At 50.6% G+C, this 15,226-nt stretch overlaps 1 protein-coding gene across 2 annotated transcripts in view; it reads left to right on the forward strand.

The window, feature by feature from the left end:
* The first annotated feature begins 1,988 nt into the window (after positions 1–1,988).
* The window catches only part of C2CD2 (C2 calcium dependent domain containing 2), a 64,517-nt gene continuing 51,279 nt past the window's right edge, over positions 1,989–15,226 (forward strand). The window contains exons 1-2 of one of the 2 annotated variants that reach the window (XM_061167536.1): positions 1,989–2,398; positions 13,625–13,723. In XM_061167536.1, coding sequence (XP_061023519.1) covers positions 2,126–2,398; positions 13,625–13,723 — 372 coding nt within the window. In that variant the 5' untranslated portion in view covers positions 1,989–2,125. The remainder of the gene's footprint in view (positions 2,399–13,624; positions 13,724–15,226) is intronic. The other variant, XM_061167537.1, reaches the window with a different exon arrangement.

Genomic DNA, 15,226 nt, shown 5'->3' on the forward strand with positions numbered 1-15,226 from the left:
GTGGGTTGCCGTTTCCTCCTCCAGGGGATCCTCCCTACCCAGGGATAAAACTCAGGTCTCCTGTGTCTCCTGCATTGGTAGGTGGGTTCTTTACCACTGAACCACCTAGGAAGTCCATACTTCAATAATATTAAAAAAAAAAAAAAAAAAACCCTCATCCCCCTTCATCTCCTTGCCTCCAGTCTCTAAGCCAGAAATGTCCTCTTCTGTGGCAGCCCATTCTCCCCCATGCCATGCACCAGGCCTGTGTTAAACCCTTCTTGTGGACCCTTGGAATCCCCTTCTAGTTGGTCTCTCTGCCCTCTGCCACTTTCTTCCAATCTAGTCCCACGTGTTGCTAGGTGTGATCTTTGTAAAATTCAATTTTTCCACTCTGCTTAAGACAGGTTGTTGCTTCTTGTCTGTGGCACAATCTATTACCCATAACTCAGGTGCTCCAGGTGCAGCCTCTGCCCCACCTCCTACGCCCCTGCAACCCTCACACCATCCCACTCACATCCTATGCCTGGGGTTACTGAGCCACATGCGGGCCTCAGGGCCTTTGCACACACACACTTCAAATACCATTACACCAAGCTCACCCTTTCCAGCCGGCACCTCAGCCTAGTCTCTAATATTTGACGTCCAGGGCAGATCTGTCAGAGCATCTGTCTGTGGTTCTCTTTGCTCTACGGTTTCCAGGATTTGTGCATAATCGTTGTCAATAAATGCCACCAACCTTCCAGCCAGATCTAGATCCTAATGTCCAGACACTAGTCTGTCTTAGCAGTCTCTCCCTGAGCCATGCTGGAAAGGAGGGGCTGGGAAGGAATCAGTGAGGGCCCTCTGCTGCAGTGGTGGGGCCGGGACCCACACTGATGCTATCAAACAGGCAGGCCCTGGTTGGCACCATCAGACCCAGCCAGAGAGGCACCTCTGTGCCCAGGTTCAGTCAACCCAATTCAAGGTCAAATCCCCTTCATATAGCTGCAGAAGGACAAGCAAATCACTATCTTACGGTTCAGGTTTGTCATTAGCACTTTGAGATTCTCAGGTTAGTGCCTTTGAGGCATTTCCTAATGATGAGGGCTGATTCTGCAAGGCGAGGGGCGCCAGGAGGTGTCACACACTTCGATGCGCACAAACTTCTTAATGAGCCTTCTTCCTGACGCTCCTGGGAGATATCCCGGCAGCTCTGCAAGGGAGGGTCCAGACTTCAGGGTGCGAATGGTGGGTTTCCAGGGACTTTCCAAGGATGTGAAAACCAGATTCAGTATTCTGCTGGCCGGCAGACGGCAACCCTAGAAATCACCCTTCCATACGCACGCACACACATATGCACACCCACACACACGCGTGCACACACGTGTGCACAGACGCTCATGGAAGTCCAGCCAGACCGCCCCACTGCAGCCTCGGCGTCGGGCTAATTGGAAAGTCCCGCGCTTTCGCGTCGCCACGCCGGGGACAGGTCAGGTCCGGAAGACGCCGCGCCGCCGCCGCCCTGGAGAGGCCCCGAAGGGGGCGGGCGGCGCGCGCACGTGGCCGGCCAGGCCCGAGGCCGCGGCGGGGGCGGGGCCGACAGCCGAGCCTGACGCCGGGCCTTTAAGAGGGCGGGCGGGCGGCCGGCGTGGGCGGGGACGGCCGCGACGACCCAGGCACAAGGGAGGCACAGGCCCCGCCCCGACCCCGGCCCGGCCCCGCCCCGCAGGCCGCGCCCCCTCCCCCGCCCCGCGGCCCAAGCCTTCTCCGGCCGCCACTGGGCCGCGGGCGGGACGCCTGGGGCGGCGCGCGCAGGAGGAAGCGCGGCCGGCCGCGGCCCGGGAACAGCCCAGACGCCCGAGTCGGGAACGCAGGCCGCCGCGTCTCTATCTGCCAGGTGCGCGGGGTTGGAGGCGCAGTCCTGGACCGTGGCCGTCGCGCGCCGGCCGGCTTTTCCTCCCGTTCACGCCGTCCGCCCGGCCTCTCGGCGCCCGGGGCCCGCACCGCCAGCTGCCTTGATCCGCCCGCCGCGCCCCCTTCCCGCCCCCCGCGAGTCCCGGCCGGCGGCGAGCTGATGTCTTGAGCTTGCCGCCCGCGGGCTGTGCGCCCGGCCGGGGGCTGCCTGGGAAGTTGGGGCGAGGCGTGCCGGGTATGCGCCATCACCATGTCCCGCCTGGGCTCGTGGCTCGATGAGGTCCAGTGGCTGGTCTTGGTGGTTCTCTTCGTCGTGGCCCTGGGCACGGTGGGCCTGTACCTGGCGCAGTGGGCGCTGGCCAGGGCGCGACCCTGCTCCCGGAGGCGGGCGGCGGAGCCTGGCGACGGCCAGCGCCCAGAGTCGGATGCGCTGCTCGCCTGGATCCTGACTCTGAACAGCTGGAGGAGCCAGTGGCAGGCTGCCTGGGTGACCGCCCTGAACGAAGAGGCCAAACGGAAGGGGGTGAGTTTCTGTGAGGGCGGCCGTGCTGCGGGGTCGGACGCGGTGATCGCGGGGTGTCTTCAGGCTCTTCTTCCCCGGAGCCTGGCCACAGCCCTTGACTGCTTCAAGGGGCAGAGCATCCTTGAAAGTTAGAAAGACCGTGGAGACGGAGGACCCTCGATGGGGAATGAAGGCGGAGTGATTAGGTTTTATTAACCTGACGTGAAGCGTGCCAGAGGGACAGCCTGGCTGTTTGGAGGGATTTGTCCAGGGGCCGCTTCCCCTCTGGCTCTTACCTGCCCTTCCTGGCTGGCGTCCCAGGTGGTTTCCCGTATTCGCCTGGACACTGGACCGCTTTTGCACCTGATTTATGAATCACTCTGAACCAAATATGCTTCCAACTACCGAGCTGAATTTTACCCAGAATGTATTACCGGAAGGTTTGCACCTGTTAAAATTAGTGACCATTGAGGGCAAGCCACTGGCCAGACGTGTGTTGGGGGCTTCAGGTACACATGATCCTCTCTGAATCCTCACAGTTCCTGGAGCAAAGGCGTCCTCAGCATTTTAGAGGTGGGGGAAACTGAGGCCTGGAGAGGTTAAGTAGCCTGCCTAAGGTTCCCCTGCCCATGGGTGGCAGAGCTGGGATTTGAACCCAGCTACCTGCTGGTTGGGATAGGCCTCCTTAAACCATTCTGCCTGGCTCCCTGACATTTCCTGATTGGCTCAGAACCTGTGATTGCCTTGAAATGAAGCTTCCTGAAAACTCAGGGGCTTAGTCTGAACTCTGCTGCCTCGGGCACCTGTGGTTGTGTTCCTGGTCTAGTTAATGACTGGGTGACTTATTGTTACTAAAATTTTAAGGCATCTTGGTTTAATGATGCGCTCCTGGTGTCTGCTGTTTCTAAATATTCCACAGGAGGAATGAAGGCCTGGTGGGTCTGGGCACTAAGTCTTTGCCAGTCCTTCTTACTCCAAGGTGTACATGCTCCTCCACCTGCTTGGGCACCCAGTGGAGAAGCCCACGGCCTTTTGCTTTGGAAACAGCAAATGCTGTGTGTCTAGACTGTCAGCCTTCAGAATACTCCATGGTGAGCCCTCTGTCTGGTCCTTGTGCCATGGCCTTGACTCATGTAGCCATGGACTTAAAAAACAAAAGCTTTGAGTGCGAATGAACATAAATCCAGCAAAAGACCATGTTCTGAGCCCTGGGAAAAAAATACCCATGCCTTTTGGATGAAAAAAAACCTTCAAGGTCATTTGACTTCCATCTGCCCTGGTGCCTGGAGTCTGTGCCCCCGCTGCCAGAACTGGACAGCTTCAGAGGAACCACCCCATTTCTGGTGGGAGCCCGGAAGCCCCGTGACCTCACCTGGACAAGCAAACACAAATTTGTTTCCCCACGAAGCTGCTGTCATTGACCCCTGGCTGACCGGGTGTCCTGGGCCTGGGTTCTGGGGCTGAGTACACTGCAGGCTAGAGTTGTGAGCAGGTGAAAGTCTTATCTCAGCTGGAAGAGATGGGGGTGTGATGTGGGCCACTGCTTCTGCTTCTCAGCCTTTTCTGAGCTGATCTGTAGGGTCCTGTTGTCGCCCTGGGGCCCTTGAGAGAGTCAGGCAGAGGCACAACCCTCCCTCCTGTAAGTCTGGGACAGTCCTGCTTAAACCATTCTGCCTGGCTCCCTGACATTTCCTGATTGGCTCAGAACCTGCAATTGCCTTGATTCGAAGCTTCCAGATTACCTGTGTGCCTGGAGGGCTGAGAGAGGAGGAGATCTGTGCCCTGGAATTTGTGGGGAGCCCTTCCAATAACTGGAGAAAATACCTGGAGTTTTCAGGTGAAGACCTTTCTTCCTGCGCCCTTGCATCTGTGTGGGTGGAGACCTCGGCTGGGGGCTAGAGCTGGGGGAGGTTAGGCTTATTGGCCTGTCCTCTGCTATTCACCACACACTGCAGAATCTTAGACACTAGTTTTTCCAGAACTCCTGCCTGGAAGGGGAAATGATGTGCTGAGTATAAGCTCAAGGCAACTCTAAGTCTTCTCTGACAGCAGTTGGGTCTGAGTGTGGTATCAGGTGGCTCAGTGGGTGTGTAAGTGTGGTGTGTGTGTGTGACGCTGCTCTCCCTGGTACCTGGCACATGTTGCTTGATTTGAATTCAAATGGAAGGCTCAGCAGGCTGATAGGATCTGAGTAACTCCTACTACGGCCTTGGCACGCCCCCTCCCCTGTCCTGGGCCATCCCGATTGCTTCACTAATGACAGTGTGGGTGAGCAGGCCCTGGTGTTTTCTTAGTGGGTGTCCTGACCCATCAGCCAGCCCTGCGGGACTCTCCCTCTGTCCTCCCTTCAGCAGCTCGAGTCCCACTAATCCCCGATTAGGGTTGACAACTCCAAGTCCGCATTGGGCGCAGCGAGCCAGCTTAGCGGCCCCCTCCTGCCTCCACCCTGTGCTGTTGTCTGTCTGCCCTGGCCCAAGGGAAGACCACTCCTGTCACTGGGGGACTGGCAGAAGCTCAGTCATCTCTAGCATCTTCTGTGCGAGATGGAGTTCTCTCCTGAGTGGAGCAGCTCCTCTCATCCTATCTTACCCCAGCTCGTATCTTAGGACTGCAAGGAACCCTAAACCCTTTGGCAGCACCTCTTCCTTCTCCAAAAGGGGAGACAGAGGACTATGAACTGGAGAGACTTGCCAGTGTTGAGCTAGACCCAGGGCCAGGGGTCTTCATGGTTCATCTACATCTGCAGGGGTCCATGGTCCCACATGGGCAGCAAATTTGACTTTGAGACTCAAATATTTCCTTCAGTTGAGCTCCAGCAAGAAAGGATCAAAGGGTACGATTGTTTAACACATCATCCCTAACAATGGGGCTCCTGTCTCCAGGGAGCTAAAGATGGTTAGTAACTTGTGGAGTCTTCTTTGACCCTGGATGACCAATGACTGAGGCCGGGCAGGTTCCTTGTATCAGGGGGTCCTGCAGGGTTTTGACCCTCACTCCTTATGATTAGACAGGATGCTGAGTTGGAGAGACAGATGAGGAGAGCACGGCTGCTCTGGCAGCACATGCCTGGTATTTGGGGAACACTGGCAAATTGCCTAGAGACCTTTGAAAGAATACACATGCCTGCCACCTCCCCCACTTCAGACTCAGGGAATCAGCGGGGGTACAGGGAGCCTACTGTATGTTTCACAAGTTCCCGAAGCTAGCTCTTCACTAGAGAGAAGCTGCTGGACACACACGCTGTCCATAAGCCAACCAGCATTCAGTCAATCCAAGTCCCCCCATCCAACAACACCTCTCCACGCTGGCATTGCAGACACCTGACATCAGCTGCTCTCATCGCAGCTCGGCCCATGAGAACAGGAAGATCCCAGGATCGGTTCAGTCACTAACCTAGGAACCAATGCCCTGTTATCTGAGGGCAACACTGGAGGTTTTCCCTTTGCATTTGCGTGAATATTTACAAAGTGGTTTGGGGTGACATCACCCCAGCAGCAGTCCACACCCTTGACACCCGCCGTTGACTCTGGGGCTGCTGTTTCCACAGCAGGTCACCAGCTCTGAAAGCCAGAGCCCACGGTCCCGAGGCCCCTACCCACGGGCTGGACAGAGCCTCCCTCCCAAGGCTGATGCTGTTGGGACTACATGCGGGGAGTGGCGGTCTGAGAGCGAGCCCCATGCTCTGGACCTGTCTGGGAATGGGCTGCTCGAGTAGGCCCAGGCCCTGGCAGGGAGGGTCATGGAGCTGTTTGTTTCTGTAGTCCTTTGCCCCAGGATTCTTTTCAGAGGAATGTTCTAAATGTAGATGACCAAGACTGTAGGACAATTTGTGGTCTTCATAAAAAAAAAAAAAAGATGCCGTGTGAACTTAAACCATGGTATTAATAGCTCTGACTTGTGTATGAGCTGCAGCAATTTGAGGAGTAAATAAAGTGACAGGATTTGGAGGTTTCTTGTTCTCTAATGAGCTTCCTTCAAGTGCTGCTCACAGAAATTCAAGGTCCCTGAGCACGATGGTGGCCACAGTGTAAGAGGTCAGCTGGTAAGAATGGGACGGTGACCTTGAGTCAAGTCACTCTCCACCTGACCCTCAAATTACTCTCATTTCTGTTGCTCAAACATTCAAGGTTCTTTCCTGTGTGGGGTCTTCCCACAGAGCATTCCTTCTGTCCCCAGCACTTATTCAACCTTTGTCCTGATGCTTTCAAACTGTGGTGCTGGAGAAGACTCTTGAGAGTCCCTTGGACTGTAAGGAGATCAGACCAGTCAATCCTAAAGGAAATCAACCCTGAATATTCGTTGAAAGGACTGATGCTGAAGCTGAAGCTCGAATACTTTGGCCACCTGATGCGAAGAACCGACTCACTGGAAAAGACCCTGATACTGGGGAAGACTGAAAACAATAGGACAAGGGGTGGCAGAGGATGAGATGGTTAGATAGCATTGCCGACTCCGTGGACTTGGATTTGAGCAGACTCTGGGAGATGTTGAAGGACAGGGGAGCCTGGCATGCTGTAGTCCATGGGGTTGCAAAGAGTCGGACGTGAATGAGCGACTGAAAAAAAAACAACAGCAATATTTCAGGTCTCAGAACAAAAATCCCTCCTCCCCATTTTTTGGTGAAGGCTGCCCTGCTCCCACCCCAGTAGCACTGTGTGTTCACTGGTGCCCTCATCAGCACCCAGGATTGTGAGGGAGGCCAGAGCTCTGTCCATCCAGGCACAGCCCACCCGGCGCCGAGTGCTCAGCCATCTCAGGGCATGAATAACAGCCCCTGTTAGAAACTTGTCACCGAAGGGGAGAAACTGCGGTGATGTACATCAGCCCGTCTGGACTCAGGCCTCCCCTGCTTGGGAGCTGGCCAAGCCTGGGCCAAACAAGCGGTTTAATGTGCTTTGTTTTTTCACTTCTAAAGCATCAACCTAAAGGAGGCTCACTGATGACTCTGCAGATTGTCAGTAGAAACGAGGAAGAGATGCCAGTTCAGGTTGTTCTTTGCGTTCACCCATTCTCTCAGCAAGACGGGAATTCAGGGGAAGGAAGAGTGGGTGTAGTGTTAATGTCAACTAAAATGCAGCCAAAGCTAACTTCCACTCCCGCCAGCCCCCCTGGGTTGTTGAGGAGGGAGGGGACCTCTTGAGCTCCTTGGAAGAGCTGTGTGTTCTCTGCTCAGGTTGGAAGGCAGCTCTGGGGCTCTGTGACCTTGGGCAAGCCCTGACCTCTCTTGTGCTTCATCTCTGGAAGAGGATAACTTTGGGTTCAGTCTGGGAAACAGCATCCAGTCCAGATGAGATGAGATCTGTGTGAAGCCTTTAGCCAATAGAGTCAATAAGATGGGCTGCTTTCTTGTAACATCCCCTTAAAAAAAACTTGAAAATTTTTGTACTGCTTTTAGATTTAGAGAAAAGTTGTAAAAACAATTCAGAGTCTCTATCCTTTCCTTATCCAGCCTACATAACCATACAGGGCACAATAATCAGAAACAAGAAATTACATTGGTACTGCTGCTGCTGCTGCTGCTAAGTCACTTCAGTCGTGTCCAACTCTGTGCGACCCCGTAGACGGCAGCCCACCAGGTTCCCCCGTCCCTGGGATTCTCCAGGCAATGGTACAATGTTACTGTAATTCACAGTACAATGATATTAACATTGTAACAGTATAAGAAATTAACGTTGGTACAGTATCAGTATAGCTCATAGTACATCATTAAAATTGCAACAGTATAAGAACTTAACGCTGGTACAATATTACTATAATTCATAGTATAATGATATTAACATTGTAATGGAATAAAAAATTAACATTGGTATGATGTTACTATAATTTAAAATTTTTTAGTTTATTTTTATTTTTGGCTGTGCTGGGCTGGACTTTTCTCTAGTTGCAGAGAGCTGGGGCTACCCCCTCGTTGCAGTGCATGGGCTTTGGGCACACGGGCTTCAGTAGTTGCAGTAGGTAGGGTCAGTAGTTGAGGTTCCCGGGCTCCGGAGCACAGGCTGTAGCACACGGGCTTAGTTGCTTCGAGGCCTGTGGGGTCTTCCCGGATCAGGGATCAAACCTGTGTCTGCTGCATTGATAGGTGGATTCTTTACCACAGCGCCAGTTCACAGTACAATGATATTAATGTTATTCTAGTATAGCAAATTAACATTGGCACAGTGTTACTATATGTCACGGTACAATGATATTCGCATTGTAACAATATAAGAAATTAACAAAACTTTTTAAGTAAACAGAAGACCCTACTTGATTTCACCTGTTTTCCACCGGTGTCCTTTTCTTCTTCCAGGGTCCCGTTCAGGTCCCACATGGCGCTGGGTTGTTGCTTTGTGTTTGTCTCCAGCAGCCTGTAAGAGTTTCCCCGTCTTCCCTTGTTTTTTCATGACCTTGACAACTCTGAAGAGTATTGATTGCTGTTTTGCCAAATATCCCTCAGTTCGGTGTTTTGCACAATTGGACTGCAGTCCCACAAGCCACAGAAGGGATGTGTCCCTTTGAGTGTACTGTTTCGTGGGTTTATGATGTCAGCATGGCTTACCAGTGGGGACTTGGCCTTGATCCCTGTGTTAAGGTGATTTCCACCCATTTCTCTTCTTACATCTTATGTCTCCCTTTTCCTTTTTCCCTATAGTTAACAAATATCTTGGGGAGATACTTTGAGACTGCACAAATCCTGTTACTCCTTAAACTTTTGCACGCTGATTTTGGCATCCATGTATCTAGTCTGCAACACCTCTGTGGAGTTTGCCTAATGATGATTTTTTCTTTTTCTCTCTTTCCTTCTGCATTTATTCATTGGAATTCTGTTGCAAGAGAGAGCTGCCACTTCTCTTCCATCTATACATTTTATTGAGTATTTACATCAGTATATATTCATGGATATTTATTTTATTCTGTGGGTTACAGTCCAGTGTACATGTGTTCAGTCATGTCCAACTCTTTGCAACCCCAGGAACTGTAGCCTGCCAGGTTCCTCTGTCCATAGAACTTTCCAGGCAAGAATACTGGTGTGGAATGCCGATTCCTACTCCAGGGAATCTTCCCAACCCAGGGATCGAAACTTTGTCTCTTGTGTCTGTTGCCTCTCCTGCATTGGCAGGCAGACCCTTTACCACTGTGCCACTTGGGGAACCCCTATCATCCAGTGCCATCACTATTTGTTTTGTTGTTTAAACTGTTCTTGTTTTGGCCATTAGAAGCTCTTTTGTGTTCTTCCATCAATATATATATACATTAGCACTTCCTTGATGGATCTGAAAGATGTTTGCTCTAGACTCATCTTGTATTTTCTTCTTTTCTGGCCCTGGATTCAACCACTTCTCCAAGCAGCTCTGATTCCTTTTACTAAAGAATTATTTAGAATACAAGATTTGGGCATCAAGGGTGCTTATTACTGCTGGGGTCGCATTGCTTCTAGACCCTCTTAGTGAACAGACCCAGGAAAGGTATGTGTGGATGGCAGCATATTCATGTAACATGTCTCTCTGCCTTTATCTTCAAAACCACGCCTATGCTGATACCCCTTTTCATACTGCTGGAGAAAGGAGTGGCAAACCACTCCAAGTATCCTGGCTTAAAACCCAACATTCAAAAAACTAAGATCATGGCATCTTGTCCCACCACTTCATGGCAAATAGATGGGGGGAAAATGGAAACAGTGACAGATTTTTATTTTCTTGGGCTCCAAAATCACTGCAGATGATGACTGCAGCCATGAAATTAAAAGACACTTGCTCCTTGGAAGGAAAGCTATGACAGATCTAGACAATGTGTTAAAAAGCAGAGATATCACCTTGCTGACAAAGGGCCATATAATCAAAGCTATGGGTTTTCCAGTAGTCATGTATGTATGTGAGAGTTGGACCATAAAGAAGACTGAGCACCAAAGAATTAATGCTTTCAAATTGTGGTGCTGGGAAAGGCAGTTGAAAGTTCCTTGGATGGCAAGGGGATCAAACCAGTCAATCCTAAAGGAAATCAACCCTGAATATTCTTTGGAAGAACTGATGCTGAAGCTCTAATACTTTGGCCACCTGATGTGAAGAGCCAGCTCATTGGAAAAGACCTTGATCCTGGGAAAACCTTGATCCAGCTCATTAGAAAAGACCTTGATCCTGGGAAGGATTGAAGGCGGGAGGAGAAGGGGGCAACAGAGGATGAGATGGTTGGATGGCCTCACCGACTTAATGGACATGAGTGTGAGCAAACTCTGGGAGATGATGAAGGACAGGGAAGCCTGGCGTGCTGCAGTCCATGGGGTCACAAGAAGTCAGACATGACTGAGCCACTGAACAACAAATACTGATACCCCAGTTTCCAGGTCAATGGCACAGAGTTCATTTTCATCTTCCCCTTTCCTTATCTCTAACTTCCTCCTCCAAGAGCGAGGCATCTAGGACTCACTGTCTGTAACATACTTATTTGGTCAACTCCAGCGGACATATAACGTACTTTCTGAATTACTGACCTATACCCCCATGAGAAACACATTTCCTGGCTAGATTCTCGTGTTTATGTGCAGCCAGGATCCTGTTTTCCACAGTTTCTCAGGTTCAGTCTGTTTCCTGCCCCTTCTGGCAGTTGTGTTCTTTACTTGCGTAGTTACATTTGTGTCCTATCTGGGGCTCCTCCCACATCCAGATTTTTCAAAACTCCGTCTTTAGCCAGTGATTTCGGATGTCACTCTTGTCACTGACCTTCTCCATACATGTTGGGGTCTATTCTGGATGCCCTGTGTTAGCCCCACTGGTCATCTCTGTGTTCATGTGCTGGTACCACACACTTGGAATCACTGAGGTTCTGTACATGCATGCATGCTAAGTCACTTCAGTTGTTTCTGACTCTTTGTGACCCTGTGGACTGTAACCCACCAGGCTCCTCTGTCTATGGGATTATCCAGGAAAGAATACTAGAGTGGGTTTCCATCTCCTACTCCAGGGGATCTTCCCAACCCAGGGATCAAACCCACATCTCTCCCATCTCCTGCACTGCAGGCAGATTCTTTATCGCTGTGCTACCTGGGAAGCCCACAGAGGTTCTGTAGTGTGAATTAATGTCCAGGAGAGCTTGTATCTTGTGTTTCTTTCTCAGTTGCTCTCCTGGCAATTCCTGCCTGTTGCTTTTCCTCGTAGATGTAAAGTCTTTCTTTGGTCTGAGTGGGGTTGAGTCTGGAATGAGGCTGCCTGCCCATGGACAGAGTGCAGAGATGGAGGGACTTTGCTGCACCCAGGCTGGGCTCTCTGAAACTCCAGGATCAATCAGAAAGGGAAGAGGGACTTTTGGGTCCTTATTTTAACTGAATCGTATATTTTCTTTGTGAGCCTGCCTCTTGACATTAACTTTCCTGGCAGAATATCTACAGGGTTTTCATTCAGAAGGTGCCATGGGTAAGAGGGTGTAGATAGCACCTCCTAATGGGCGGGGGCAGGAGATGACATCCAGGCTGCTTAAGTCTATGTGGTCTCTTCAGGCTGGTGTAGAAGGTACATTGTTTCACGTGCAGTCCCACCAGCTGTGGGGCTTCCCAGGTGCTGCAGTGATAAAGAATCCGCCTGCAATGCAGGAGACACAAGAGGCATGGGTTCTAGCTCTAACTGGGGAAGATCCCCTGGAGGAGGAAATGCAACCCACTCCAGTATTCTTGCCTGGAGAATCCCATGGACAGAGGAGTCTGGTGGGCTGTAGTCCATGGGGTCACAAAGAGTTGGTGGTGGTCCAGCAGCTGTAATGACCCCTGCGAGGGCTCGGTCTCCCGCCCAGCACTGTGCTCTGTGCTGGGGCTGCTCTTTCAGCCAGGTGGCCTGGCACACAGGGTGATGTCATCCCCAAGCCACTGGCCAGCAGGTCACACCAAAACAAGCTCTGGTCATGGAGAACATCCGCAGAGCAGCCCCCAAGCCATGACTTCATCACTCTCGAAAAATAGATTTAATTCTCCCCTGATGGTTTGTAGAGGTGAGATTAATGTCGCTAAGACAAGATGAAGTTAGAAGAACATCAGTGACAATGTTCTGTGCCTGTAGGTGTATGCTGCAGCACTGGGGATTCTTAAGAAACAGCCCTGGGCTGACTTCATTCTTGCTCATCCCCACTGCACTTGCCAGGAGAGCTTTGCTGCCATTTGTACCATTTCTATCCCCCCACCCTTGATCTTGCCTTGCAGTTGGAACCAGCTCATCACAGCCGGGAGTCTTGGAAATAGATGAGATGTGGTGGGGAGCTGTGGGGCTGAGTCTTTTTTTAAAATACATGATCAGAACTCACTTGATGATGATGGGCTTTTCTGGAGCATGTCAGGAAGAGAGTTGAAGGAGAGTTTCGTTCCAGGGTCGTATTGTTGGCGTACGTGTTCAGCCTCATAAGAGAACTTATTTTTTAAAAAACCGAGACCTGGTTGGTAATCCAAGTCCTGATTTATTCTTTCATAAAGCATCAGTCTTGTTGCCTTGTGGTCATATTAATTGATTTGCATGTCCTGCATTGAAGATTTTAATTGCAAGAACCAAAATTTAATGCAGAATTTGAATGCAAGATTTTAGTTGCAAGAACTTGTCACCTGACAGGGTGACAAACCCATGGAGGACATTTCTGGGAGGGTATGAGAGGATGTGGAGAGCTGAAGGTGGAGTTAAACCAGGAGACCACAGTGGGCAGGAGCCTGGCAGCTCTGGGGGTCCTCAAAGCAGGGACTCGGGAACCTGATCCTTGAGCAGTACTGCTGGCTGGCTCATTTCCAGGCAAGGAATCCTAAATTCCCAGGAGAAGCACCTGTCTGCTCCACACGGGTTCCTGCCCACCTGCCACTTGGGCAGTGGGAGATGGGAAGAGGGTAACCTAAGGAGAGTGCCAGCACCCACGTGGGGTGGGGAGAGGTGATTCTCTGAAACCAGCTTTCCTAGAGAAAGGGGAGGACACAGCCCGTGCACCTGCCGTGCCCCACCTGCAGGCCGGCCGCGCACCCACCCTCCCGGGAGCCTGGGCTTCTCCGCTCTCAGTGTGAACCTGAGCTCTCAGAACCCCCTCTGCCGCCTTCATTGCCACAGTTTTTATTTTGTCCCCGAGCTTCTTACTGATGTCTGTCCATTGCTGCTCTTCAGAAGCACACATTGAACTAAATGAAATGATATCACATCTTCTTAGATCTGCAGAGCTTTGTAGCAAGTATGTCATCTCCTTTAGAAAGTAGCTCCCCCCGCCGCCCCCCACCCTCCCAGTGCACCGTCCCCTCACTCCGTTCTTCTGTTCCAGGGCCCGCTGCTCCTCTGCTTCCAGGAGGACCTGCTGCAGCCACCCCTGGAGCTGACCGTGCAGCAAGTCTCCAGCGTGGCCCGGTCGGCCCAGGAGAAGGTGAGCCAGGCGCCGTCACCTGCTGGAGGCCTCTCCTCACCCAGGAAGCCAATTTAAAACTGGGGTGTATAACTGGGTCACTTTGGTGTACACCAGAGATTGACACAACATTGTAATCGACTATACTTCAATTTTTTTTTTTTTTAAACTGGGGTGGGGGAATTTATTCTTAGAATTATTGAAAATGCCAGACCTCTTACACCAAAAAAATAAATAAAATTTGGCCCATCATTGATGAATGGATAAATAAAATATGGCATTCCCACATGATGGAGTATTATTTGGCCTCATGAAGGAATGCGATTCTGACACGTGCTCCCACGTGGATGAGCCTTGTAGACATTCCACTAAGCAATAGAAGCCAGACCTGACACATATTACAAGATTCCATTTACATGAAATATTCAGAATACATAAATCAATAGAGACAGAAAGTAGACAAGCGGTGTCCAGGGCCTGGGAGTGGGCTGTGAACAGTGACTGCTAATAGGGATGGGATTTTAGGGGGTGATGAAATGTTCTAAAGGTGGTGCTGGTGATGTTCGTACAACAATGTGAAATATGTTTAACATATATTTAATATATTTAAAAGCCATTTGATTGTATAGCTTAAATGATCAGATTACACATAAATTTATATACATATACATTTTATTAAATTATAAACATACATTTTATAATTTATAAAATGTTGTTTAGTCACTAAGTCATTTCCGACTCTGTCACCCCAAGGACTGCAGCCCGCCAGGCTCCTCTGTCCAAGGGATTTCCCAGGCAAGAATACTGGAGTGGGTTGCCATTTCCTTCTCCAGGGGATCTTCCCGACCTAGGGATGGAACCCATGTCTCCTGTACTGGCAAGCGGGTTCCTTACCACTGGGCCACCAGGGAAGCTCTAGATTTATATAGGTGCAGTTATAAGCAATACGTGAATAATTCTGTAACATGATATAGAGATTTTAGCCATTTAGCTATTACAGAGAGTTTATATTATAGTTGCTAACAGTTTACAGGCTGAAATTACTTGTTACATTGGTCAACTACCATAAAAAATGGGAATAATTTTTTTTAATAAAAAGTCTCTGTGAAGTGCTGAGAGACTCTTAAGTATCAGCTTCCCCTTGGATCTTGATATTTTATTGTCAAGTTAAATGCATACCATTTAGCAGACTGTGAGGAGGAGATACCTGGGTGGCCCCTGGGCCCAGAAGGAGCTCCCACCCAGCCCCTGGAATCCGGTCCTTGTGTATCCCCACCCACCCCCACCCCGGGTCAGCTAGAACATCATTTGTGCATTTCAAGTGTTTATTGTTTTGTATGTACATTTTCACAATGAGCTTTCTCTTTATAAGAACATGGCAGTTTGAATGTTCACCCAGGTTGATTTTGGGGTCTCTAGTTCATTAGCTGGAGAAGGCAATGGCACCCCACTCCAGTACTCTTGCCTGGAAAATCCCCTGGATGGAGGAGTCTGGTAGGCTGCAGTCCAAGGGGTCGCTAAGTC

This window comes from Dama dama, chromosome 19 (genome assembly GCF_033118175.1).
Source record: "Dama dama isolate Ldn47 chromosome 19, ASM3311817v1, whole genome shotgun sequence".
Lineage (NCBI taxonomy): Eukaryota > Metazoa > Chordata > Mammalia > Artiodactyla > Cervidae > Dama > Dama dama.